This window comes from Pteropus medius, unplaced genomic scaffold (assembly GCF_902729225.1).
Source record: "Pteropus medius unplaced genomic scaffold, Ma_sr-lr_union100, whole genome shotgun sequence".
Taxonomy (NCBI): domain Eukaryota; kingdom Metazoa; phylum Chordata; class Mammalia; order Chiroptera; family Pteropodidae; genus Pteropus; species Pteropus medius.
Window position 1 is genome coordinate 3,260,115 of NW_024349798.1, and position 25,405 is coordinate 3,285,519.

Below are 25,405 nucleotides of genomic sequence, written 5' to 3' on the forward strand. Positions count from 1 at the left end.
TGATTTTATTTTGCTTTAGTGAGCTTAAATTTTTTTGTTTGTTTGTTTGATTTTATTAGTTTCAATGAGCTTAAATTAGTTTGAATCAAATTTTTTAAACAAACCCAATGTAGGTGAGCAGAATATCTTTCCCAATGAGAAAATACAAGCCTCTATTTTTGGCCACACGTGCTCGGACTGGTTTTCAGAAATTTAAATATGGGGTTAATCTTTCCTGACAGCATATTTTAGACATGATTTGGAAATATTTTTTGAAGAAAAACTTAAAGTTGACATGGTTTTGTTGCCAGGTACATTAAGACATGACCCAAGCCACCTGTTAGAGATGGAGCACGTTGTCTCCAGGCACAACACTACAGTGGGGTTCTCTCACTCTCTGTAACCCCCACTGTTATAATGGGACAAAAGTACCTAGAATTCTTCCTCCTCTGGCATGGATTAAAATCACAGGTCTCAAGCAACAGCAGCCTTTTGGATATCACAAAAAACCCAGCCAGAGGCCTCTTATGCTGGTAAACAACTATTGGACAGGAGACTGGAGGCAGATAGTAACTGCCTGTGGCTGCCATGGTGGTCAGACGCCCTGAGGTGGCAACTCCCATGAATTCCATGTGGGAAGGAGCAGATGGCAATGAAGGAAGTATCACTTGCCTCACAGCTGCTTTGCTCACGGAGCCCACTTGAGACAGACAGATCTAACTGCACACCAGCCCCTATTTCCACCCTCAAAAAAAAAAATGCAATGAACCACATTTAATATATCCCCTCTCTAGGAAACCAACAGTTTCTGTATGGAATTGAACACATGGTGCATGAGCCACAATGATATGTTGTCGGTCACTCGGTGGCCGGTGTGAACACCTCATAAAGACATGCCCGCGGTTGAGTAAGCGGTGGCACAGCCCTTGGCCTTTTTTCCCTGATGCACACAGCTCATGCCACAGCTGTACATACTAAAGTTTCCCCAAGTCCTTCCTAAATCTCAGGCTCTGACTGCCATAGCGTTTGCTCTCAACGGTAACTTGCCGACACAAGTCCCTAGGAGTGGCAGAGTGGAGGGCATTTCAGGGTGAGACGCCAAGTCTTCTTTTAGCAGGCTAGATATGAGGGCAATGCATCCTACATGCATACTGTCATTCACACTTGCCCTAACCCAAGCCCAACACAAATCAGCACTTCCCACAGCAAGAAGAGATGTGGTAAGATCCAGCCCAGGCTCTCTCTCATGGCAGTGTGCTGGAGATCAGGGCATACATCACAGAGCTGAGGGGGACTGCCACATGGATCCCAGCCCATACCACAGCAAGAGGACCATGCAAAGTAAACAGCAGGAGGAAATGAAGGTCACCTCCTCATAACCAGGAGCTGGACCTTCTGGGTTAAAGTTCACTCTCTGGGAAGCGTCACTGTCATGATCCAGGACCCAGTGACCCTCTCCATCCTGGGCCAGCAAGGAATAGACTGTTGGGGCACCAAAAAAGCTTTTTTCCCAGAAAACAGATAGCCCCTGGAGGGACCATTTCAACAGTCGCCCCAGATATACTGAACCTCCTACATGTCTACACAGACACATACCTACATATCCACTTCCTACATGTCTACACAACCACCCTCATGTACTTCCTGTATGTCTAGATAGATATCAACCTTACATCTACTTTTTGCATGTCTACACAGATACCCACTCCCTATCCCAGAGCCTACTTTCAAGGCTTTAACCTTTTCTTCTGTGTTTCCTCTGATAGGTGATTCTTACCTATTCTTACCTATTCCTGGAACTCAGAAATGGGAAGAAGAGTAGGATCCCCCTCCTCTGACCAGTTTAAACAGACCACAGCACTTCAGGGGCCCCTGACTTCATCCAGGCCTATCGCTGGCCACAGGCTGCCCTGGCATGTTGATGTGCCCTGTGTGTGTTCCTACAGGACTTCTCCAGTCTTCTGGCCTCCATGGAGCTCCATCGCCACCTCTGATCTGTTCAGCACTGGAGCCCCATCAGAGCCGATCAAGTTTGTGATCCCTGGTACTAGCTGAAAAAGCTTCCTCTTGACGAGAAAGGAGCAGGAGAGGGTAGGAGCAGCAGGTGTAAGCCTCCAAGTCAATGCTGCCACCAGAAGCTCGCCCAGCAACTTCCACCTCCACCTCACTGTCCTGCTAGCTCAGGAGGCTAGCTATGTGTTGGCCCCAGGTACGGCCATGACATTCTCAAACAATGGCGATGGTTCACAAAGAAGAAAGGCCCCTGCATTTTGGCTTATTGGCAACTAGCAGTCTCAAACATGGCCTAATTAAAATGATGATATTCTCCTGAACTAATGTAAGAAGAAAGTCTCCTCAATCCCTCTAGCTGCTAGGAGACAGGTTTGCTCTGTGGTGTGTAACATTACCAGGATGCTCAACTTCAGCACGCCTGGATCACGTGTGCCCAGTTCTTCCTACTCACCAGATCTGTCCCACGTTGACCAGGGACATGTAGAGAACCCAGAGCACAGCCATGAGAACCATATTAGCACAGCCGGTGACTAAGATGAAAAATGAGATGCCCAACCCAAGCAGTGCGAGGGCATCCAGGTTAGAGTCCATGTGTGACCAGTCCAGCAGCCAAAGGATGGTCGGGGCATAGCTCACAGCGTCCCAGCTGACCCGCCCCTGGAAGTGCTGCTGCACGCTCTTCAGGTACGCTTTGCAGGGCAGCAGTCCTCTGTCTCCAATCAGCTGCTTGTTCTGATGGAAAGCCACCAAGAATGCCACAACTGGAAGAAAAAGAGGAGGATAAAATGTATGTGAGCAAGAACGCACCACCTGTGGACACCACTGGGTGCTTTTCCAACTCGAGGAGGCTCGGCTGATAAGAAGACAAGGCAGAGTCTGACCAATGATTTGGAATCAAAATATGGACTCAGGGGTTCTAAGTATTTCTCAAAATCTTGGAGGAAATACTGTAAGATCCAACTTGGAGAAGTCACATGTATATGTATATGTATATATATCTATATATGTTGTATCTACTTATACACGCTATACACACATATATAAGATAGACATACACACAGATAAAATACATGCCTGGTTACACGTAAATGGTTAGTTAACCATCCCAGATTGCTCTCAGCATTCCCATTATAAATACATCCTGATAGCCCATGGGTCCGGTCAATAGTGCTATTCCCAGAACATGCTACAGGGCTTGAAGCTTATGATGGTGCTTACACGTGAGCCACAATTACCCTCCATTCAAACCACAAGTTTCTGAATTTGTTTCTAACAACTTTCACTCCTACAAGAGCATGTTCACATCCTCTGGACTTCAGTGTTTACACAGATATGTTTGCACAAAGATGTTGCAGGAGAGCGCAATACTCCTGTCTGTGACACTCTCAGCCACCAAGAGAGAGGCAAGTAAAAGGCAGCCTGAAGCAGTTCCATACAGAGAGCTGGGCGGAAAGCACACTCACACTGAAGGAGACACAAGCTGCACTTTGTAAAAAGCTAAATAACACTATGCATTTCCACAGTAAATAAAACTGCATCACAGGCAGGGCTGAGTTAGAGATGGAGATCATGGTTGTGGGTTAGGCTCACAGGTCTGTAATCACCATCTGTCCCTTCCGGAAAGTGAGCAACCCTGGTCCCAAGTAAGCAGTAATGATGAACTGTGTGTTTACAGCATATGTTAAACAAAATATATGAGAAAACAGCACAAAGGCTGGAGGGAGATACTGGAAATACACTCTTAGAAGGACCTTACACTACATAGAAAGTGGTAGACTATTATGTGAAGGTAGACTCAGATTGACTTAAAATGTATATTGCAACTCCTGTAGGAGAGCAAAAAACATTTTAAAAAACAAATCTAAGGAATAAATCAATACAGATACTAGAACGGAATCATAAAAAAATGCTTGTTTAACCAAAGAGAAGCCAGGAAGAGAGGGGAAAAAAAAGAACAGAAGGAATAAATAGAAAATAGCTAGCAAAATGATAGATTTTAATCCATCATTTTAAATGGAAATGTTCTAAATGCACCAGTAAAGACAGAAATTGTCCAACTGAATAAAAAACAGGACCCAAATCTATTCGGTCTACAAGAAATCCACTTTAAATATAAAGACATAAGTATGTTACAAGTAAAAGCACAGAAAAAAAATCATGCAAATGCTAATCAGAGCAAAGCTGGATGGCTATATCGATATCGGATAAGACAGATGTAAAAGGAAGGAATGATAAAAGGGATAAAAAGGACATTGCCTAATGATGAAGGATGCATATAAACTGAACTAACCTAACACATACATACATACATACATACATACATATTCTATATATATTAACCTAACCCGACACTTAGATTGCCATGTAGCATAAAAAAGCAAGACACAACTATATGACATCTTTAGAGCATTCTACTCAACAGCAAGATATATATAATTTTCAAGTATATGTGGAACATTTACTAAGACAAACCATAGCATGAGTCATAAAGCAAATATCAACATATAGGAGAACTGAAATCTGCAAAATGTTCCCTGACCATATAAAATTTAACTAGAAATCAGTAACAGGATATTATCTGGAAACATATCCAAATCTTTGCAGATTAAACCAAATCCTTCTAAATAAACCATGGATTTTTTTTTAAAGGCACAAGAGAAACTATAAAATATTTTTCACTGAATTAGAGTTGAAAACACAACATATCAAAAATTGTGAGATGCCCGAATAGCCATGGCAATCTTGAGAAAGAAAAACAAAATTGGAGGTATCACACTACCTGACATCAAACTATACTACAAGTCTACAGTAATCAAAACAGCATGGTACTGGCATAAAAACAGATACATTATCAATGGAACAGAATAAAGAGCCCAGAAATAAATCCACGCCTATATGCTCACTTAATATATGACAAAAGAGGTAAGAATACACAATGGAGTAAAGACAGTCTTCAGTAAATGGTGTTGGGAAAATTGGACAGATATATGCAAAAAAAAGAAGAAGCTGGACCATCTTCTTACACCGCATACAAGAACAGACTCAAAATGGATTAAAGACTTAAATGTAAGACCTGAAACCATAAAACTTTAAGAAGAAAGCACAGGCAGTAAACTCTCTGATATTACTAACAGGAATTTCTTTTCAGACATAGCTCCTCGGGCAAGGGAAACAAAAGAAAAAATAAACAAATGGGACTCCATCAAACTAAAAAGTTTTTGTACAGCAAAGGAAACCATCAACAAAACCAAAAGACAACCGACTGGGAAAAGATATTCGCTAATGATACATTCGATAAGGGGTTAATATCCAAAATCTATAAAGAACGTATACAACTCAACAACAACAGCAAAAAAACAAACAATCCAATTAAAAAATGGGCAGAAGACCTGAACAGATGCTTCTTCAAAGAGGAAATACAGATGGCTAACAGATATATGCAAAGATGCTCAAGGTCACTAATTATCAGAGAAATGCAAATTAAAACCACAATGAGATATCACCTCACACCTGTCAGAATGGCTGTCATCAATAAATCAAAAAACAGCAAGTGTTGGCAAGGATGCGGAGAAAAGGGAACCCTCATATATTGCTGGTAAGACTGCAAATTGGTACAGCTGCTTTGGAAAACAGTATGGAGGTTTCTCAAAAAATTAAAAAGGGATATACTTTTTGACCCAGCAATTGCACTTCTGGATATTTATCCAAAGAAAACCAAAACACTAATTCTTAAAGATCTATGCACTTCAGTATTCATGCCAACACAATTTATAATAGCCAAGATATGGAAGCAACCTAAGTGCCCATCAACAAATGATTAGATAAAGAAATTATGGTTCATATATACAATGGAATATTACTCAGCCATTAAAAAAAAAATGAAATCCTACCATATGCAACAACATGGATGGATCTAGAGGTTATTATGCCGAGTGAAATAAGTCAGACAGAGAAAGATAAATACCATATGATTTGCTTATATGCGGTATCTAAGGAATAAAAAGAACAAACTAATAAAAAACAGACTCACAAATATAGTGGACAATTTGGTGACAGACAGAGGGGAGGGAGTTGGGGGGCTGGGAGAATGGAATGAAGGGTTAAAGAAGTACAAATTAGTAGTTGATAGTTGGGTACAGGGCTGGGGAGCACAGCAGAGGGAATGCACTTAGCATTAATATGATGGCTAAGTGGAGGGCCAGGGGAGGGAGGGAGCAACTGGGGGGATTGTTTTATAAACAATAGAGATGTCTAATCAATGTACTATATACTTGAAACTAATTTAAATAAATTGTAAAAAAATTTTTTTAATCAAAAAATAAAAAAAGAGGAAAGTGAAAAAAAATTGTGAGATGCTACTGAAAATTTACAGTAAAATGCTCGTCAGAAAAACAGGTCTTAAATCTAAACTTCAACTTTAAGAAATCAGAAAAAAAAAGAACAAATTACAAAACAAGCAGCAGGGAACTTTTTTAAACATAAGAGCAGAAATCAAAGAAATTGAGAACAAGAAAAAAATAGAGAAAAAGCAATAAAACCAAAAGTTGGTTCTTTGAAAATATCAATATAACGGAAAGACCTCTAGCCAGACTAACCAAGAAAATGAGAGAAGACACCAATGTCAGGAATGAAAAAGGGAACATTGTTACAATCCCACAGACATTAAAAAGATAATAAAGGAACACTACATTTTTTTAAAAATCATAAATTTGACAACTTGAAATAGACCAATTACTTCAAAGACAGAAACTACTAAAACTCATAAAAGAACAAATAAAGATAATATATCACAACCAATTGCATCTCAGAAATGCAAGCCTGGTTCAATAACCAAAACTCAATCAATATAATTCACCAAACTAACATTAAATAAGAAGAAACCATATGATAACACTGACATGCAAAAAAGCACATGACACAATTCAACATCCATTCATGATAAAAACTTTCAGTAAATTATAAAAAGAATGGAACTTCATTAACCTATAAAGAGTAGCTATGAAAAGCCTACATCTAAGATCATACTTAAAGATGAGCAACTAAATACTTTCCTCCTAAAAATAAATAAAAGGCATATAGATTTTAAAAGAAGATATAAAACTGTCTTTATTAACAGATGACATGATCGTCTATGTAGAAAATCCCAAAGAATCTATTTTTAAAAAAACCCTCTTAAAACTAATAAGTGAATTTATCAAGGTCACAGTACACAAGAGTAATATATAAAAGTCAATTGTATTTCTATATCAGCAATGCACAACTATAATCTGAATTTTTTTTTAAAAAAAAACAGCAACCAAAAAAAGTGCATAGATAAAATCTAACAGACTCTAATAGAATCTGGATGAGGAAAACTACAAAACACTGATGAAAGAAAATGTAAGTAAATGGAGAGATACATCGTGTTCATGGATTGGACATCATATTCATGGATTGGAAGAGTCAGTATTAAGATGTCAGATCTCCCCAGTTTGACCTATAGATTCAATGCAATCTCAACCAAAATATCCAGCAAGCTTTTCTGTAGATGTTGACAAGCTGATTCTAAAACATATATGGAAAAGCATAGGAACTAGAATAGCTAAAATCATTCTGATAAAGAACAAAGTTGGAGGACTCATAGTAAGTAAGCAACGTCAAGACTACAAAGTTACAGTAATCAAGACAGTGTGATACTGGCAAAGGATAGGAACATAAATCACTGGAACAGAACAGAGAGCCCGGAAATAGACCTACACAAATATAGTCAACTGACTTCTGACAAAGGTGTAAAGACAACTTAATGGAGATAGGCTTTTCAACAAATGGTGCTGAAACAACTGAACATTCATATGCAAAAAGATGAACGTTGACACATATCTCACACCTTACACAAAAATTTGCCCCCAAAGGACCATGGACCTCAATGTAAAATATGGAAGTATAGAACTTTTGGAAGAAAATATAGAAGAAAAGCTATATGACTTGGGTCTGGCAATGAGTTTTTAGATAAAACACCAAAAGCATGATCCATGAAAGAAAAAACTAAAAAATTGTACTTTATCAAATGAAAAGACAAGCCACAGATTGGGATAAAATATTTGCAAATCACATATCTGACAAAAAACTCATATCCAGAAAATTTAAAATACCGTTAAAACAACAATAAGAAAACAAAAAAAACAAATTTTTTAAATGGGCAGAAGATCTGAACAGACACTGAAGTCATTTGTTTCACACAGATACACAGATGTCAAACACATGAAAAGATGCTCAATATCATTTGTTACTGGGGAAACGCCAATTAAAACCACAATGCATTATCACCACACACCTATCATAACAGCCAAAATCCAAAAAACTGAAAACACCAAATGCTCCAGAGGATTCAGAACAGGAACTCTCATTCATTGCTGGTGGGAATGCAAACTGGTAGAGCCACTCTGGACAAGTCTGGCAGTTTCTTGTAAAGTTAAACACAGATTTACCACATGACCCAGCAATTATACTCTTAGGTATTCACCCAAGTGAACTGAAAACACATTTACCAAAAAACTTGCATGCAAATATTTATAGGAGCTTTGTTCATAATGGCTAAAACTGGAAAACAACATCAATGTCCCTTGGTGTGGAAAAGGATAAACAAACTGCAGTACATTCATACAATGGGATAATATTCAGAGAGAAAAATGCAGGAGCTGTTGATTCATACCACATCATGGACAGATCTTAAGTGCATTTTGCTAAGTAAAAGAATCCAGACCCAAGGCTACACACCGTAGGATTCCATTCATACAACATACTGGAAACAGCAAAACCACATGGACAGAACACAGGTCAGAGCATGCCAGGGGCTGGTGCGGGGAAGTTGTGATTATGTACACAGGGGAATTTTGGGGGAACAGAACTGTTCTGTAGGGTACTGGGTGATGGATAACTATGCATTTGTCAAAACCCATAGAACTGTACATCACAAAAAATGAACCTTAATGTATACAAACTATCAAAACAACCTAGCCAGGAGGTCAGGGGATACCAGGATGGAATGCAGACTGTGACAAATGAATTGAACCCTGCAAATGTATAACAGATCACACTGAACTGGAGGGCAAGGGAGGGCTGGCCTAAGTAATTTTGGAAAATGTTTTGAGTGAAAACTGTAAGGACAAAGACAAAAGGAACTGTATATAAACACTGGAGTCTAGTTGGTTTTTCTCATGGAAGTAGGTGAACAATTCTGAAACTGCGCTGCATGTGCACTGGGGATAAGCGAATAAACAAACAGTGGTGGGTGGTGGGGTAAGATTTCAGAAGCACAGAAGGAAGTAACAGATAAGCAAGAAGGGGAGGCCAGCATATACATGTGTACTGACCTCCCATTTACCTGAGCATATATTTAGGATACTTGGAGAAGCGATCACACGTGTGTACAAACACATATGTAACTGAGCTCTGCCTGCTAAGAGGGTCTGGAAGCAACAACACCCTGTAGCGATGGGTATTCCCGGCACCCAGATGTGGGTTTCTACCACCACCCTCTAATAAAAGGAACCAGGGCTCCTGAAGAAATGGCTGGTTTTAGGGCTGGGAAATATGAGAGGAACCTGTAGCATCTTGTCACAGAAAGGAGGGACGTGCTCAAAGAATAAAGTATGGAGGCCCGTCACAGGGACATAGGAGACAAGCAGGAAGACCCATTATTGATCAGAGTCAGACATTTGATACCACAATGAGTAATAACATTGGACCACAACCCAAAGTGGAACTAAATGTGATGTTTGATAAATAAATGGGGAGAAGACACAAATCTTCCTAATAGAGGAATTCCAAATAATACACAAAGATGCCCCCTCTAGGGGGTGGCGCTGAGTTCTCTTCTCCCCTAGCACATTGGTTAGACTCAGTGACCAGCTCCTAGAGGACAGAGAATGGATGGGAAAAGTAGCAGCTGACAGAGGAGACACCCAGCAGTCCCGGACGTCATGAGTAAGGATGGAGAAGGCTGCGACTCTGCAGAGGTTCGGGTGGGAGGGCAGCAGAGAGCTCCCCATAGCAGTGCTTGCCCTGTGTGCGCGTGCGCCTTTCCTGATTCAGACTGCTCCTGCACACTCCAGAACCTGCCTGGGCTCTTCCACATGAGGACTTAATTAACAATAACTAAACAGCTGGATGTCCTTCCGCCCCCAAACCACAATTCACACTCCAATGCCATGGAAGAAAAACGAGATCTGTTCTCACCAATTAAATAGTTTAAAAAGTAATTCGAAGGCAAAAAGCATAGGAAACTTCCTACCTTACTTATCAGAAAAAAATAAAGATAGACAGGATTTAAATTTCAGAGAAAAAAAAAAAACTATTTCAATTTCTACTCCTGTTACAGAAATGGCCAAGTAGAAAGAATCAATAAAACTCAAAAAAACAAAAACAAAAACAAAAACAAAAAACCCCAAAAACCCAAAAAACAAAAAGAACACCCATAGGATTTCAAAGCTAAACCAAGCAAACTTAGAAAGGCTCATTTAGCCCCTAAACCCCACTCTACAGCCTCTCCCTGGGAAGGAAGGGGTCAAGGCATGGAGACTTTCTCAGCTGCTCACTGTGGGGTAGCCTAGGGACTGATCTAGGAGAGGTAACCAGGTCACCTATTTATGCATTATCAAAGATGTCTGCAAATATTCTTTAAAATAAAATTAGTTATCTCTCCTTTAAGACAAATCATTATAAAATTAAAAAAGAATCAGCCCTCAAATGTCATTTGCTGGGTGGTTTTTATTGACAGTGGTTAAATTCTGGCCTTGGCACAATAGCCTCTGACACTTTTTCTTTAAAGGCTTGTGCTGCGAGAGCTCAGACGTAGGGCAGTGGGGTTTGTTTTTTCAACGAACTGGAAGCATTTTACAGAGAAGCTTATAAAACCAAGCAGAGCGTTTCATTAGAATTCGAGTGGCCTGGAGAAGAGAACAAGAAGGAATGTCCCAGGAACTTTCAGAACCGCTGGAAGCTCAGAACATAGAACTAGGCAAAATTTCAAGGATTCTTTTGGTTCCATTTTCTCCTAAAAATTTCCAAAGAACAGCTGAGTTTAGCAAACATGGGTATGAACAGCTCTGCTCTGTTGCTTCAATCCTGCACTCAGGTACCATCTCAGAGCCAGGCTGAGCTACAAGATCCAAGAACTGATTTGTCATGACCAAGAGCATAACAAGCTACCATTTTTAAAAAGTGCGACTGAGATTCACCTTAGAGTACAGTACTCAAATAAGGAGTGTTAATAACAAAACTCTCTACTACAGCAGTCCCCAACCTTTTGGGTACCAGGGACTGGTATTCCTATGAGAATCTAATGCCTGATGATCTCAAGTGGAGCTGAGGCAGATGCTAGCACTGGGGAGCAGCTGCAAATACAAATGAAGCTTTGCTCACTCACCTGCTGTGTGGCCCAGTTCCTAAGAGGCTATGGACTGGTACCATGCACAAAACACACGACAAGCATGGTATCGCACAATGCATCTAAACCATAACAAGGTACTCTAAACCAGGAGTTAGAGTTGGGCTGAAACTAGCTTTGAGATCCTTTCAAAGTTGGATTTTTAAAGAAATTTTATTGCAGAGAATCTGTGGTAACAATGTGAAACTGCTTAGGTGTCATAAGTCCTCTGTTGGCTCCAATGCTCACAGCTCCTTCTGGAGATCCCCACGACACAGTCGCCATTACTTAGATGGTCATGGCAGTCACAGAAGTGGGTTCCACGTGGGGGCACAATGCCAGTTCCTGAAAGGAGCCCATCTTCTTCTCCATCAGATTCTCACTTAGCTTCATAAAGAGGCTTTTCAGGCTCTGCCAAACAAGGAGGCACAAGCCCCTCTCAATCTTACCTGAGTTAAACCAATGAGGTAACTCTTAGAGGGTGGGGGCTAGTTGCCAGAGGAACCCACCTTGTAACTAGGGGGCTGGCACTTTCAGCCCTGACCCTGACCTCCTTGGAGGAGAAGAGCCTGGAGACTGAGCTGTTGGCCAATGACCAATGATTTAATCATTCAGCCTGCATAATGGAATCTCCATAAAAACCTTAATGAGGGGGTTCAGACAGCTTCTGGGTTGGTGAACACATAGAAGTACTAGGAGGGTGGCATTTCCAGAGAGGGCATGGAAGCTCTCTGCGCCTTTCCCACACCTTCCCTGTGCGTCTCTTCCATCTACAGTTCCTGAGTCGTATCCTTTACAATAGACCTGTAAACATAAGAAAAGTGTTTTCCTGAGTTCTGGGAGCCCTTCTAGTAAATTATAGAACCTGGAGATGGGGGTCACAGGACCCTGATTTATAGCTTGCTTGTCAGGACAAGTGACAACCTGGACTTATGATTGGGGTCTAAAGTTGGGGTGGTCTTGTGGGACTTAGCCCTCAGCCTGTGGGGTCTGCCAGGCAGTTAGTGTCAGAATTGTTCATTGTGAGAAAAAAAACCCACACATTTGGTGTCAGAAGAGTGTCAGTAGAAGAAAGACTTTCCACTTAGTAACTTGCATAAGAGCATAAGTCAGACTGCTTGGAGACTTCTCAACACCACAAAGTTCTGAGGAAAATTGCTTTGACAGTTTGAGAATTGTAGACCTGGGCAATTCAATAATTTCCATGCATGCAAAAAAAGACATGGAAAGTTCACCTTCTCTATACCCTTTCTTGAAAAGTTGTTTGGGGATACATTCAGCAAAAAGAGAATAAACCAAAAAATAAAAAGTCATGAGATCCAAGGAATTACGAATACAACTAGAGAGAGAACCAGGGTACCTTGTGGGTGTGCAGTCTGTGAAATGAGTATCCACACACAGTGGCTGAGGGTGACTAGGGGGGAAGGAAGTAGAAGGGAACACAGTTAGAAAAGTATCCCATGGAGACACAGAGCAATGATAAAGATTGTCTGCAAAGTCAAGATTTTATGGAGCAGGAGATACCCCTAGAAGACAGAGATAGAGGTATAAATGAAACACTGTGCCTGGGCTGCAAGGAGCTCACAGGTGGACAGACAAGTACGTTAACAACACTAAGAATTCTACTAAATGTGCAGAGGGTGAAAGAAGCATAAGACAAGGGTCCATTTTTCAGCCTTGTGGTGGGGTTAGCAGTTCACAAAACCAACTATAAAATTCAGCATCAAGTGAAATGTGTGGAAAGCCCCCACGGCATTGTGGACAATCCCTGGGACTTAAGGAACTCAAAAGTGGCTCACGGTCCAGTGAGACCCAACCCTCTAGAAAGAGATGAGTGCAGGATGACTGCCCACTTGCACCCCACCATCTCAGCCAGAGAACCTCATCCCTGGAAAATTGAAGACTGGTTCCTCTACACTGTTGAAAAACACTGATTCTACCCCCAAATATACTTGCAAGGTAGAAAAACAATGTGTCTGCCAAAACAAGTCATTCTGTGCTCAGCACCAGGCTTAAAATATCTGACTGACCCAGTGGCTCAAAACTGTTTTCTTCTCAGTTGAACAGAGAATCCCCGTGGAGATCAAAGGCAGCCCACTCATTTGAAAGCCATGAGCCAGGTTTTATAAAGCTGTGCTCTCTGCAAACGAAGCCACTGGGGTTTTTCCCCAGTTATAGGCTCCCCTTTTAAAGGTCTATTAAAAGTCTCACAGATTAACTTTGTCTTGATTTCATCTTTTGCTAAGTGACATTTCAAACGTTTAGAATGACTGTTTAATCCTGTGGAGGATAAAGCAACACTGTAAGAACTATTTTTTATGTAACTTAAAAGAGAGAGAAGGCTGAGCTGAAAGCCCAAATTGGCAATCCCGCAGCAGAATCCCTCCAGAAAGTCTTGCAGTGACGACTGAGTGTCCTCTGTGCACCAGGAGATGGCCTGAGTTATCCCAGGAAACAGGATGCTCAGCCTTATCCTCAGTGTTTGTAGAATGCCACTGTCCAAAGAGCTGTAATTCTGTGTTCTTCCATGTGTGAGGGAAGAGAATTAGAGATGAAGCTGAGCCATTCAGTGCCTACAGCACATAATCACTGTCAGGGACCAGCATCCTCTGGATCCCTCTAGAAGTTGGCTGCTACTCACCCAAGCCATCTCAGCTTAGGACTGTTCCCCATTCCTATTGGTCTCCCCTCACTTCCAGGTTTGTTTGAGAGTCTGAGTTTGGTTTTATAGTCATGACTGTAGGTTGGGCTTATAAAGTGTGTTCTTGTGTGTCCACTATTGCTCTCGCGCTCTGGACGTTTGTATCCTTCTGGGTGTAGGTACTGGGGTAGAGGAGGTGGACTCTGCACTGGCTGCCAGGACAGGCATGGACGTTCTGGGCGCGGACTGACTTCTCTTGGGCTCCGCAGGCTGGCGGGTAGGCCCTGCATCACTGCGGGCTGAGCAGTTCTCAGCCTGGTCAGTTGTAGTTCTCATCGAACCCCGCAGGCGGGTTAGGAGGCGCACTGAGTGGAGACACTACTTCTGCGGTTAGGTGGCTCCAGGGCCCTGGGCAGGGATGGTCATGTTCAGGGCGCTGAGTGCCCACGTCTCTGCTGACCCCAGCCCGCATCGGGCTAATGAAGTGGGGATTCTGCAGCGCGGCCCCAGCCCAGACAAGCTCCTGCAAGGGGGTCCTGCATCACCACCCTCAGTCTGTGGGCCTGCCTCGGATGGCAGTCGACGGCCGGCGGGTGGGACTGGGAGAGTCGACGCGGGATCAGGGGGCCAAGTGCTAAGTCACCTGCGAGGACCTTCGCCCCGTCCAGAGCTCACACAGACCCCGGACTTGGGGTGGGAGGCGCGGCGCGGAGGGGGAGCGTATGACATGGGGTTCCACAGTCTACTTGCCCGAAGGGCTGCCTGGGGGCGGGACGGGGCAGGGTCACGGGCGGGGTTCGCGGGCGCGCGCGGAGGGGCAACGCCAATGAGGGCCCGGACCCCGCAGACTCACAGTAAACGAAAGCGAGGGCTCTCAGGAGCACGATCCTGGTCAGCCAGAAGGTGCCCGCACGAAGGTGGGCCGGGCAGCCCGAGGGATCACGCTCCGGCCGGGGCGGAGACCCATGCCCGGGGCTCCAATCCCTCGCCTTCCGCCTCCTCAGTTGCTCCACAGGCACCGCCATTGCCGGGCCGTCAGGGCGCATGCGCGGGGGGCGCCGCGCGCCAGGACGCTCCACCCACACCGAGGAAACACGCCCTTTTCTTCTGACCCCGCCCATACCGGGGGGATACGCCCATTTGCGGGGAGCGCTCCTCAAGCCTGAGCGCCCGTACGCCCCCCGCAGGTTAAGCAGGGCACTGCAGCAGTGAGGGCAAAGAGGTGGATACCTGGGATGATTATAGGCATCACTCCACCTGGAAGGGGTTGACCCACTCCATTCGTTCATTCATCTATCCATTCATCATTCATTCATTGACTCACTCATTCATCAGCCTAAGTTACAAAGGGCCCCCGGTGCACTCCCTGACCTAGGCGCTTGCCCTCATGGACCCTCACTCTAGGGAGGGGGTGGAAGGCACTCCAGAAGTAGAAATGCAATGGGAAGGAGACTTGGAAAGGTCGTGTCTAGCTAGTATCAGGGTGGGCTTGATTAGTGTTCAGGGCAGCTGGGCTGTGGGCAGCAGAAGGCCCTGGTGGGTCCTGTATTCCCTCTGTTGCTCCTGTAAAGTGTGAAACTGCAGTCTGCAGAGGAAAGGCCAGAGCAGTGGCTTCAATCCAGGGCTCCAGGCTATCACTGCCTGCATGGAGTGTGTGGCCAGGTGCCTCACAGGTGCCCCTCCCTGACTTCTCATCTCCACTGTGTAAGGAGGATGCTGGGATGATAGTCACACAGCTAATGTGGGACAGAACAGGCCTTGAAATTCAACCAGATCCTCCAGCTCAGGTCAGCAAAGCCCTTGTTGGACAGGCAGAGTTCCTATGGGCTCTCAAGAGGACCTCCAGCCACGGTGGAAAGAGGTGCATTGAGGACTCAGAGGAGGAAAGAACTTTTTGACCAATGACCCAAGCAGAACCCCAGCGAGGACATCGGCAATTCTACATTCTAAGAATAGAGCAGTCCAAACACTGCTCAGGAGAGGTGGTTCCAAGAGGGTGGAATCATAGGCATTCCTTAGAGGAAAGAAGGAGTGTGAAGGACAGAGTAGGCATTAGAGGCCTAAGGGTCATTGGTTAAACTGTGGGACACCGGGAAGCAAATCATTGCGGTAGGTATGAGTTTTTCTTATTCATTTGTCAGAGCTCTTTATATATTAAAGATCCTATTCTTATGCGTATATTGCAAATGTTTGTCCTGGTTTTTTGTTTTTAAATCTTGTTCCTAGTGTTTTGACATATAAATTATCAATACTTTACAGTGAAATGATCAGTCTTTCTTGCTTAATTGTATTTTCACTACCTGTAGAGTGAGCTCCATGAGGGCAGGGACTGGTTCTGGACATAGGATCCCCTAAATCTAGGCCAGACCAGCAACTTCTGGAACCCTCCCACCATTGTTGCCTCTCCCCTCCACTGCTGTTGGAATAATAGCATGTATTTGCTTCTTACAGTGTGATTTTTTTTTTTTTTAAGTTTCCTTTTCTTTCTCATTAAAAACCCTTCCTTTGGAGCCCAACTCTGAAGTGGAGCCTGTAAAAGATGTTGCCAACTTATCTTCCATATCCTGGCAAGCCCCCAGCAGGAAAGCATGTGCCCAGAGGGCTCACAGCCTCGGCGTTCAGAGGAACACAGCCATGGCCCATGCCCTGCTTCCAGGTCCTTCCACAGGAACCCAGAACCGGTACCTCTCCTTCCCGTTGTCCAGGCACAGCTCTTGGGATGAGCCAACACAGCTGTTTGGGGAGAAGAGGGAGAATCCAGCACCCTCAGCCCAAGCCAGCCCAAGCTTCCTTGGGTCCTCATCTGGATTTGGGAGCTACTCAGGGGACAGAAGTCGAGGAAGGACAGTTCTGCCTTCAGGTGTGACACTGGGTACTGCTTTTCAGGTGGGAGCGGGTGTCACAAAAGGCCCTTTGTCTTCAGTTTCCCCTGGCCAGGGCTGCATTGTTCTCCTAAGAGAAGAGCACAATGAGGCATTGTGCAGAAGAGAAAGGGACCCTTGTCCAGCCTTCAGCTCGCTGGGCTCTGGGCCCCCTCTCTGGGTTTGCCCAGGGTGGGTGAGGCTATCCAAGAGGTCTGCTGGGGAGTTAATGTTCTCATGTTTCCTCCAGGGTCCTCCTTCCTGGGAGCTGACCACAGGGTTCCAGTCCATCTGAGAGTCGTCGCAGGAGTGGATCCCACCAACAGGGCCAAGAACGGGCTGGCCAGATCAGTTCTTGCCCATTCAGCCTGAATTTAATAAAAAATGTGCTGGTGTATTATCCAGTCATAAAAAGGTGTGAAGTACTGACACATGCTGTAACATAGATAAACCGCAAAACTGTCATGCTATGAGAGAAGCCAGACACACAAGGGCACATGTTGTGTGATTCCATTTGTATGTTCAGAATAAGCAAATTCACATAGACAAAGTAGATAGATCTGTGGTTCCTAGGGGCTGGGGGAGGGGGACAAAAAGTGACTGCTAAAGGGGTACAGTGTTTCCTTGAGTGGTGATGAAATGTTCTAGAACTAGATAGAGGTGGTGATTGCAGAACATTGTGAATGTACTAAATGCCACTAAACTATACACTTAAAAATGCTTAATTTTATGCTATATGAATTTCACCTCAAAAAAAAAATAAAACTTAAAAATAAAAACTGCCCTGGGGTTGTTTCAAAATCACCTAGAAGGTACTAATTTTATGGTCAGAATAGGTCATGTCATTCACACCAAACTTACCTCTTCATCTATATTAGAGAGCATGGAATAGTTTTAGAAATATTTAGAGGTAGGTGCATCTTACAACCCAATTTTAGAAATATTTAGATGTAGGTGCATCTTACACCCCAAGGTTTTGTTTAAAAATGAACAAAACCTTTTCTACAAACCTTGGGCCAGCCACGGTGCCTGGAGCTGGTGGTGTTGGAGAGGCACCAGGATGATTTCCTCCCAGCCCGCAGCTCAGCGCCTATACCACAGGCATGCTGGGGGCTCCACCGAGTAGCCTCTCGCCAGCACCAGGGGGCTGGGGCGCGCTGCTCCTGAACCTACATTTTCAAGAAAAATACTCCATGAGAAAAAGTCAAGGTGATACAGGAGAGGCCAGGAGGCGCTGAGATGAGGCCCAATTGCTTGGCGCTGGTTATAAGAGGACCCGGGGCTGAGCCCCACCTGGACAGAGCCAGAGAGAATGCTGAGAAAAGGGGAAGGGAGAAAGGGGGGGCTCCCCTGAGAGGAACTGTCAGCTTAAGCCTGGGGCTGGTGTTGTGGAATCCCTAGGTGGGCCCACGAGTCCCCGGTGGGCCCTTCCGCAGGTCCTCCAGTGTGGCCCTGGAGCCGGGGCCCACACAAGCCTGTGGGCTGGCAGCATTCCCAGCAGCTGCGGTACGACTTCACAGAGGAATGAGCCCCGTGTCAGCTCCTCATCCAGCTGTCTCTGGGCACCCTGGCCTGGCAGCCCCCACTGCATCAGGGCAATTGTCTCTGACGTGCATTTGCAGCTGTCTCTGGCACCCATGAGAACCCAGCTTGGGTGCGAGTCTAATCGTGCACCCTCCATTTACCCCAATTTTTCATGTGTTGACATCTGTTGATGGGGAGAGCAGGATCTACTGGTACTAACATCTGTCACTTTCTTCTGGAGGGTGGTCAGTTTGGGCCCATCCTACCATAACTGTCCAGCAGCCAAAACCTCCCAGTGAGGCTGGCAGGTGCGGGTAGTGGTAGGCAAGCAGGTGCTGGGCCATTTGCTGGTTGTCTTGGAACCGTGACTCATTCACAGACGGCTGTTCTGCTTGGCTCGCCCGGCTCTTCTCCCAGCATCCTTGGCTCCAGGCTGTGAGCACTCCTGTGCCTGCACCCCAGGAGATTGGCCTTGTGTGGCCCTTCGAGCTGGTGAGCCATGACTGCTCGGCAGAGTAGAAAGCAAAAAAAATCCCAGTGTAGTTCTATTCTCTGGTTGTAGAGCCCCATGGTGGGGAAGAATGTGGTTAAGTTTTTTTTTTCTCTTAGAATCACATTCTGAACTGGAAGAAGTCTTGGGAACTGCCTAGATCCGTGGTCACTAACAGGAGGCCTGTGGGCTGAATTTTGCCCACAGGGCTGTATCAGTTATCGATCACCACAGTGAGGCCATATAACAAAATCAGTCTCAAAATCGCAAGTCCTTGTGTCAGCCAGCAGTGCTAGCTGGGCTCAGGTGTGCAGGCTGAGATCTGGGTGGCAGCAGAACCCTGGCAGGCCATTGAGATGACCAGGGCCTCTCTCCAGCCATCCACAGGTCCCACCACTCCTTACAGTTTTACTTATAGCAGCTTCTGCGTCTCCTCCCCAGCTGGCTCCCCAGTCGAAGTCCTCTGATTTGGCCCAAACCTCTTATTTCATGGGTGGAGGGCAGGGTTGGGAGAGGTTGTGCCCAATGCCATCCATCACTAGGTTTTCCCTTCCTGTGACCCTCCCCCAGTGATGAAAGCAGACAATCCATTTCTGGAAAAGAGTGGGCGGCCTTCCTGTTACATGTTCTCCTTGAAGGCATGCCCAGATGGGCCCACCCACAGAAGACAAGCCTTGAAAGTTGCTAGCTTGGAGTGATGATGAGTTCACAAGCAGAGAAAATCAGGTGTGGTTACTACACACCCGGCATCCTATATACCCCAATCAACACGGGCCCGGCAGTGCCCCGACAGAACAGATGGGAACTCCAGACCCCTCTGCTGCCCAGTGACCCCCATAACTTGTCCAAAGTCAAAGGGCCACAGAGGCGGCAGCAGCTCCTGTGACCTCAAACACCCTCCTTTCCGGAACCCCAACTCCTTCTTGGGGGAGCCTACAACTCCCTCCTACCCCTTTCCATACCCCAAGGGCAGGAGGCAGCGGCAGGGAGCCAGTATGCAGCCCCAATCAACAAATCACTCGGAGGCACCTCATTTCACAATTTATTAGAATGCTTTACTGATGTGAGCTTCTAGAGGGCAGGGCCCTGCAGGTCATCACCCTCTGTCCCAGCACCAGTGTAGACCTGGCATGGCATAGACGCTCCAGAAGTGTTTGCAGGAAAAAGCTACAGAATAGAAAACATTCAAACATACCCTCCAGGATCTCATGTCATAGACCCACGTGGCAGCCATGTGAGGCTCTCTCTCCATCTCAGGACTTCCATAAGTGATGTTGAAAGCCTCCAGAAATGTGCTTCTAACCCCCTCGGAATGTGTCATTACTTCCAAAGGATGCTGAGGAAGCTTCAGAGTTGGTTAACGCAGGCCACCTCTGCAAAGCCCACTCAGCACCCCTCTGTTGAAGGGAATTTGGAGAGATGGGAAAGGAAGCCACAGACCCCCAGCTATTAGGAGGCCCCAATCTGCCCCTGAGGTCCCAGCTACCTTCTCTGACAACCAGCCAGGGCTGCAGCCCAGATGATGGGTGCTCCTGCTCTCGCCCAACCAAGGAGCCAATTTCTTCTGACACCAGATGTGACTGTGTAGGACTGTCAGTTTGAGCAGCAAAGTTGGCCCATATCCTTCAGTCCTCAGGTCCTGGAGTACAGGGGTGGGTGGCTGCTGGGTCCTGTTCTACATACACCATGTCCGATGAAGGTTTGCAGCCGAGGGACCTAGGGTTTGTACTAGCCAGCTCCCTGTGTCAGGCCCTGAGGGATCATGGCTAAGAGGACCCAGCAATTTCCTGCATCTCTGCCCCTAACCTAGAGCCTGGGGAGGTAAAGTTTTGCCACGCTCATATCTGAGCCTTCCAGAGGCCAGCTCCTTCAATAGAGCAACTGCCATGCATTAAAGAACCATGCAGCTTCCTTCCACTTTGCAGAATGTTCCCACCTGAAGGTGTCTTAATTAAACTCTCCTTCACCACGTTCAGAAAAATAAACATTTGGGAGACAACAGAAACCTTTTGACAGGGTGTGTTTTAATTTGCCAGTGGTGCTAACGGGTCTCTGGAACCTACCATCTGGCAGAGGTGGTTGGGCCCCTCACTGAGAAAGGGGGTTTCCTCTCTGATTTGTTCATTTTAAGCCCTCATGTACCTTTCCCATTTGTATGTGGCTCCATTTCAGAGGGGTTCACACTTGGACATCTTGAAAAAGAAGTCTCATTCAATCTGAAAGTTGAGTTTGGAAGGATGAACACAGTTCTTGGTGCTTATTTGAGTTCAGAATGATTTTCTGGAGAGTTGACTTTGACGTCCTGGCTGCCCTCCTGCACGTGGGCTGAGAAAGCCTATCCTAGCCCTCGTCACTTCCCAGAGCTCAATGCTCAGAAGAAGCAAGAGCTTGGTGCTAGGTCCTAGGGACTGGTGAAGGTCAGGGGACCAGAGGGTGAGGGCCCAGAATGAGAGTGGGGTCCAAATGATCAAGGATCTGGAATGAGGTTGGAGTCCAGGGTAGGCGTGGCCCAGAATAAGGGTGAAATCTGGGGTCCAGGGATCCAGAGATCTGCTGTCGCACAGAGCTCTTCTGCATGGACAAGGAATGGATTTTATTGGCTTTGGAGTTAGAAACGTCTAGGGGAAGTCAAACTCTGGTCCAAAGTCTCTAACGCCTCAGCAGACTCAGTTTCCTCTGTAGATGCTGCTGGCGCCTTGATTGGACCTCTGTTGCTGTCTCTACCCAAGGAGGGCTGTGTGTTGACTCCTGGGATCTTGCCTGAGAATACTTTTTGGCCTCAGAAGTACCTTCTCCTTGCTGTCAAGAGATGTCACGCTTAGACCTAATGGCTGCTGGTGGGGTTAGTGCCCACAGCCTAGGGAGAGATGGATGGGCACAGCCGGGGGCTCAGGGACCACTCCTAGCAGGAGGCGAGTGGAGGCCAGAGCTCAGATCACAGCTGTTCCTGACACATTTGTGCATGCACATGACACCAGGCAAACAATCACATTGGGGCTCACTCATGTCCTGTGCACGAGACCAGTGCCGAGACCGCCCTGGTCCGGCAGGCAAAGAGGGGAGCAATCCAGGCGTCGTCTTCTAATGTCTTCTGCATGCACGGAAGGATGACGAACAGACACGGCCAGCTCCTGAGTGGACACCAGCCCAAACAAGGGGCTGGCTTTGACCCTACACCAGAACTTCCATACCAGCTGGCACACTAAGTCAGGGAGGGGGTTTCAGCAAAAAGCCCACGGCTCTGTATCTGTTACTGGGGGACACTGGACTCCTGGTATCCCTGTGGGCCCTTCTCCTCTTTCTGGAGACCCAGCAGGGCAGGACAAGGCTGCCTTGATGGAGCTGCTGCTCAGAGCCACTTGTCCATCTCTGCCCCTGACGTTTGGTTTCTGTAGACTTGCCAGTAATTAAACGCACCAATTAACGTCTAAGGCCAAGCTGAGGTTCCCAGGATATGATGCCAACAGCCAAGGCTGGCTTGCAGAGAGGCCCAGGCCAGGGCTGTAGATACAGAAGACATGCTGGCCCTCGGGCTCCTAGGCCCACGTGGCCTGCCTCCAACGTCTTTCTCTTAAAGACTATAAAAACTAGACATGGCCTCCCTGATTATCCAAGAAAAGGACCAGGCAGAGGATGGGCAGGGCAAAGCAGGGAGTGATAGCAGGGCACCCTCCTCCGTGGTGGCATTTAGTTCTCAGCAGCCCCCTTCTTCCCACTGAGCCTCTGCAGCAGTCAGCACACATGGGCTTCCTGAGCCAGCCATCCCTAGAAGACACAGGTGGGTCTCTACTCGGAGCTCTCCAGGCCAAGAAGGGCCAGACTTCAGGACTCACTGGCACAGGGGGAACCCTCCAGCACACACCTCCTTCTTTGTAGGTGCCCTGGAACCTCTGCCAAGGGGTGTGGGTACATTAGCTGCCCCAGGGCTGACTGTCTGGGGGCAGGTCCAAATTTGGCCAATCAGATCATCCCCTTGGAACTACAAAGCCTACTAGATGAAGGTGCAGTCATGTGGACTGGGGCAGGTGGGGGCAGGAAGGAAGAGCTGAGAGAAGAGGCGGGCCAGGAGGTGGATTGAGACAGGATTTAAAGAGCTGCCTCTCAAGTTTTAAGTCACTGTGGCATTGCTCTGTTCTCGGACACTCTGTGCTTTCTGTTGCCTCAGGGCCTTTGCACATGTATTCATCCCCAACCCCGGGAGTGCTCTTTCCTCTCTCTCTGAGAAGTTGGAAGCTTCAGGTCTCAGCTTAATTGTCACTTCCTCAAAGCAGCCTTCCTGGTCTCCTGCTTCTGTGGCATCTCAGCCTGGGCACCACTCCATATGTCAGCAGTCTATCTTGGCCTGTGGGGGCTGCACCCTGAGCGTATCCCTCCAGTAAGTACATACACATGCTCTCAATGGCCTGGGCCAAGCCCTGATGGGGATCCTACCCTTCACACCATCCCTTTGGAATGTGGTCTGCACATATATGAGAGAGGCTGCCTACCAGCACTCTCCATCAGTCCTGAGGAGGTCACTGCAGCCTGGTGGGGCTTGGACCACACACGCCACACCACTGTGTGACCTGGGTCTAGCACTGGACTCCCCCAGCTCCGCCTCTTTCCCACCAAGGGTCCCAGTGATCACCTGTGTCCTAGGGACTTGAGGAATGGCTGTGTGGTACCTCTCATGGGTCAGTGGGGAGCAGGAAAAGCCTGCTTGCTTGGTGCACCCAATTTCAGCCTGTGCCTTAACTTTCCTATGTGAAGAAGGCTCTTACTGAAAACTCAGACCTGGTGCCTAAAGACACTCAGTGCAGAAATGGGGTGGGATCTGCTTTCAGGAGTAGGACGATTTGTGTCAGATCTGTCATTGATGCCCCCTTCCCTTAAACCCTGCTTTCAATTGCATAGGTCCCATGGTCAATAAGTTCGCTGGTTGTTCCCAGGCAGCCCCACTTGGACCTTCTCTCAGCGTCCTCCAAATGCAGAGTGGGGACCCCAAGTGGAGGGCAGGACCTCCAAAGTGGGGAAGGCTGTTCTTTGGCAGATGACCCAGCAAAAAGAGGCAGGTGGCAGGCGGGGAGGCAAGAAGGCAGACCACTCTGGAGGCCAGTTTTCCCTCTCAGATAGAGGCCTCCAAGAGCGCCTTTCACCTTAAAGCGCAAGTGTCCCCAACTCCCCAACACTATGGCCTTTTCCAGGAAGGTGGAAAGTAGGGTTCACTGACCTCTGGCAAGCGGTTAGCCTATGAACAAAGACAAGAACCCTTCTGGTCACCTCGCTGGTGGCAGGAGACCTGGGCCGGTGCGTTCCTGAAGCAAGGCTGCGGGGTCCCATGGCAGACCCCGTGAGGTAGAGGCCTCATCCCTTGCCGGGCGGTCCGCACAGAACCGGCTCCAAGTTCTAAGTGAGCAGAGTCTCCATTTCTAAGGAATTCACAGCCGCGGGCTGGGGAGGACCATCGCTGGGGTCACGTTCTCCTAGGGCCAGAGTTGGGGCAGGAGGCACGTGCGCGGTCAGAGTCTGGGTGTCCGTCCCTGGGTTGGTAAAGGTGAAGGGGAGTCTTCGGCACCATCCGCCGACTTTCGATTTGGAGTTTTCTAGTAACAGACCATCTCCTTCTGCTGCCAGAGACGGCGTCACTCCTTGCGCTCTGGCGGCCACTCGTCCGTGACTCGGCGGGAGGTGAGTGGTTGGGGAGCCCGGCACCCTTGCTTGGGGTCATCCAGGGCGCGCGGACCACAGGCTAGGGGACGCGCGAGCTCCGAGTCGACCGACTGAGGCGGGGCATGGTGAGGCTTTGGGCGGCCGGTTCGTCGCCTCTCAGCGGGTTTGTCAAAAGAATGCGAGCCGCCCTCTGGGACCGCCAGGCCCAAGGCCAACTCGCGGGGGCGGCCTCGGGCGGGGTCTCGGAGCTGCGGCCCAGTGCTGGCCTCCGGGGAAATGTCCCTTCCTCGACCCGGTCTCCCCAACCAGGGCGGCACACCCCGCCCCCTTCCCTCCTCTGCGAACGCGCCCACCTCCTCCACTACAGGCGCGGGGGGCAGCCTCCGCCTCTGCCAGACCACCCAGGACCGCCCAGCCGGACGGCTTCCACGCCCCCAGCCCCCGGGTCACGCCCGGAAGGCCCTGGGCCCCCGCGTCCGGCCACGCCATCCGTCTGGTGGCCCGAGGGACTCAACAGCTAGGGTCAGTCCAGGCCCCGCCCAGCGCTCCCGCCCCTCTCAGCTACCCAGGCTCCAGAGACCGCGCCCCCGCCGTGCTTTCCACACACCTACCGGGACCAGGCGGGGCACCTAGGCTCACCCGGCTCAGAGCCGTGGCTCCTGGGCGCGCGTTACCTGGACATGAGCAGCACACAAACTTCGGGCGCGCTGGAGATTCCCGTACGTCGCGCCAGCCCTGCGGGCGGGGAGCCCCGGCTTTGAGGCTAGGCGGCCGAGCCGACCCTCCCCTGGGCCGCAGGCTGGCAGCAGCTGACCCCGGCGCCTCTGGGCTGCGGGCGAGAC

The 25,405-nt window shown here is 47.4% G+C and overlaps 1 protein-coding gene across 4 annotated transcripts in view; it reads right to left on the reverse strand.

Moving 5' to 3' along the window:
- LMF1 (lipase maturation factor 1) overlaps positions 1–15,100 on the reverse strand; it is a 98,047-nt gene extending 82,947 nt beyond the window's left edge. For 2 of the 4 annotated variants that reach the window (XM_039884832.1, XM_039884831.1), the window contains exons 1-2: positions 14,893–15,100; positions 2,444–2,753 (exon numbers count right to left, since the gene is read on the reverse strand). In XM_039884832.1, the coding sequence (XP_039740766.1) occupies positions 2,444–2,753; positions 14,893–15,085 (503 nt within the window). In that variant the 5' untranslated portion in view covers positions 15,086–15,100. Of the gene's footprint in view, positions 1–2,443; positions 2,754–13,428 lie in introns of all 4 variants that reach the window. The other 2 variants (XM_039884834.1, XM_039884833.1) reach the window with 2 other exon arrangements.
- Positions 15,101–25,405: the final 10,305 nt, after the last annotated feature.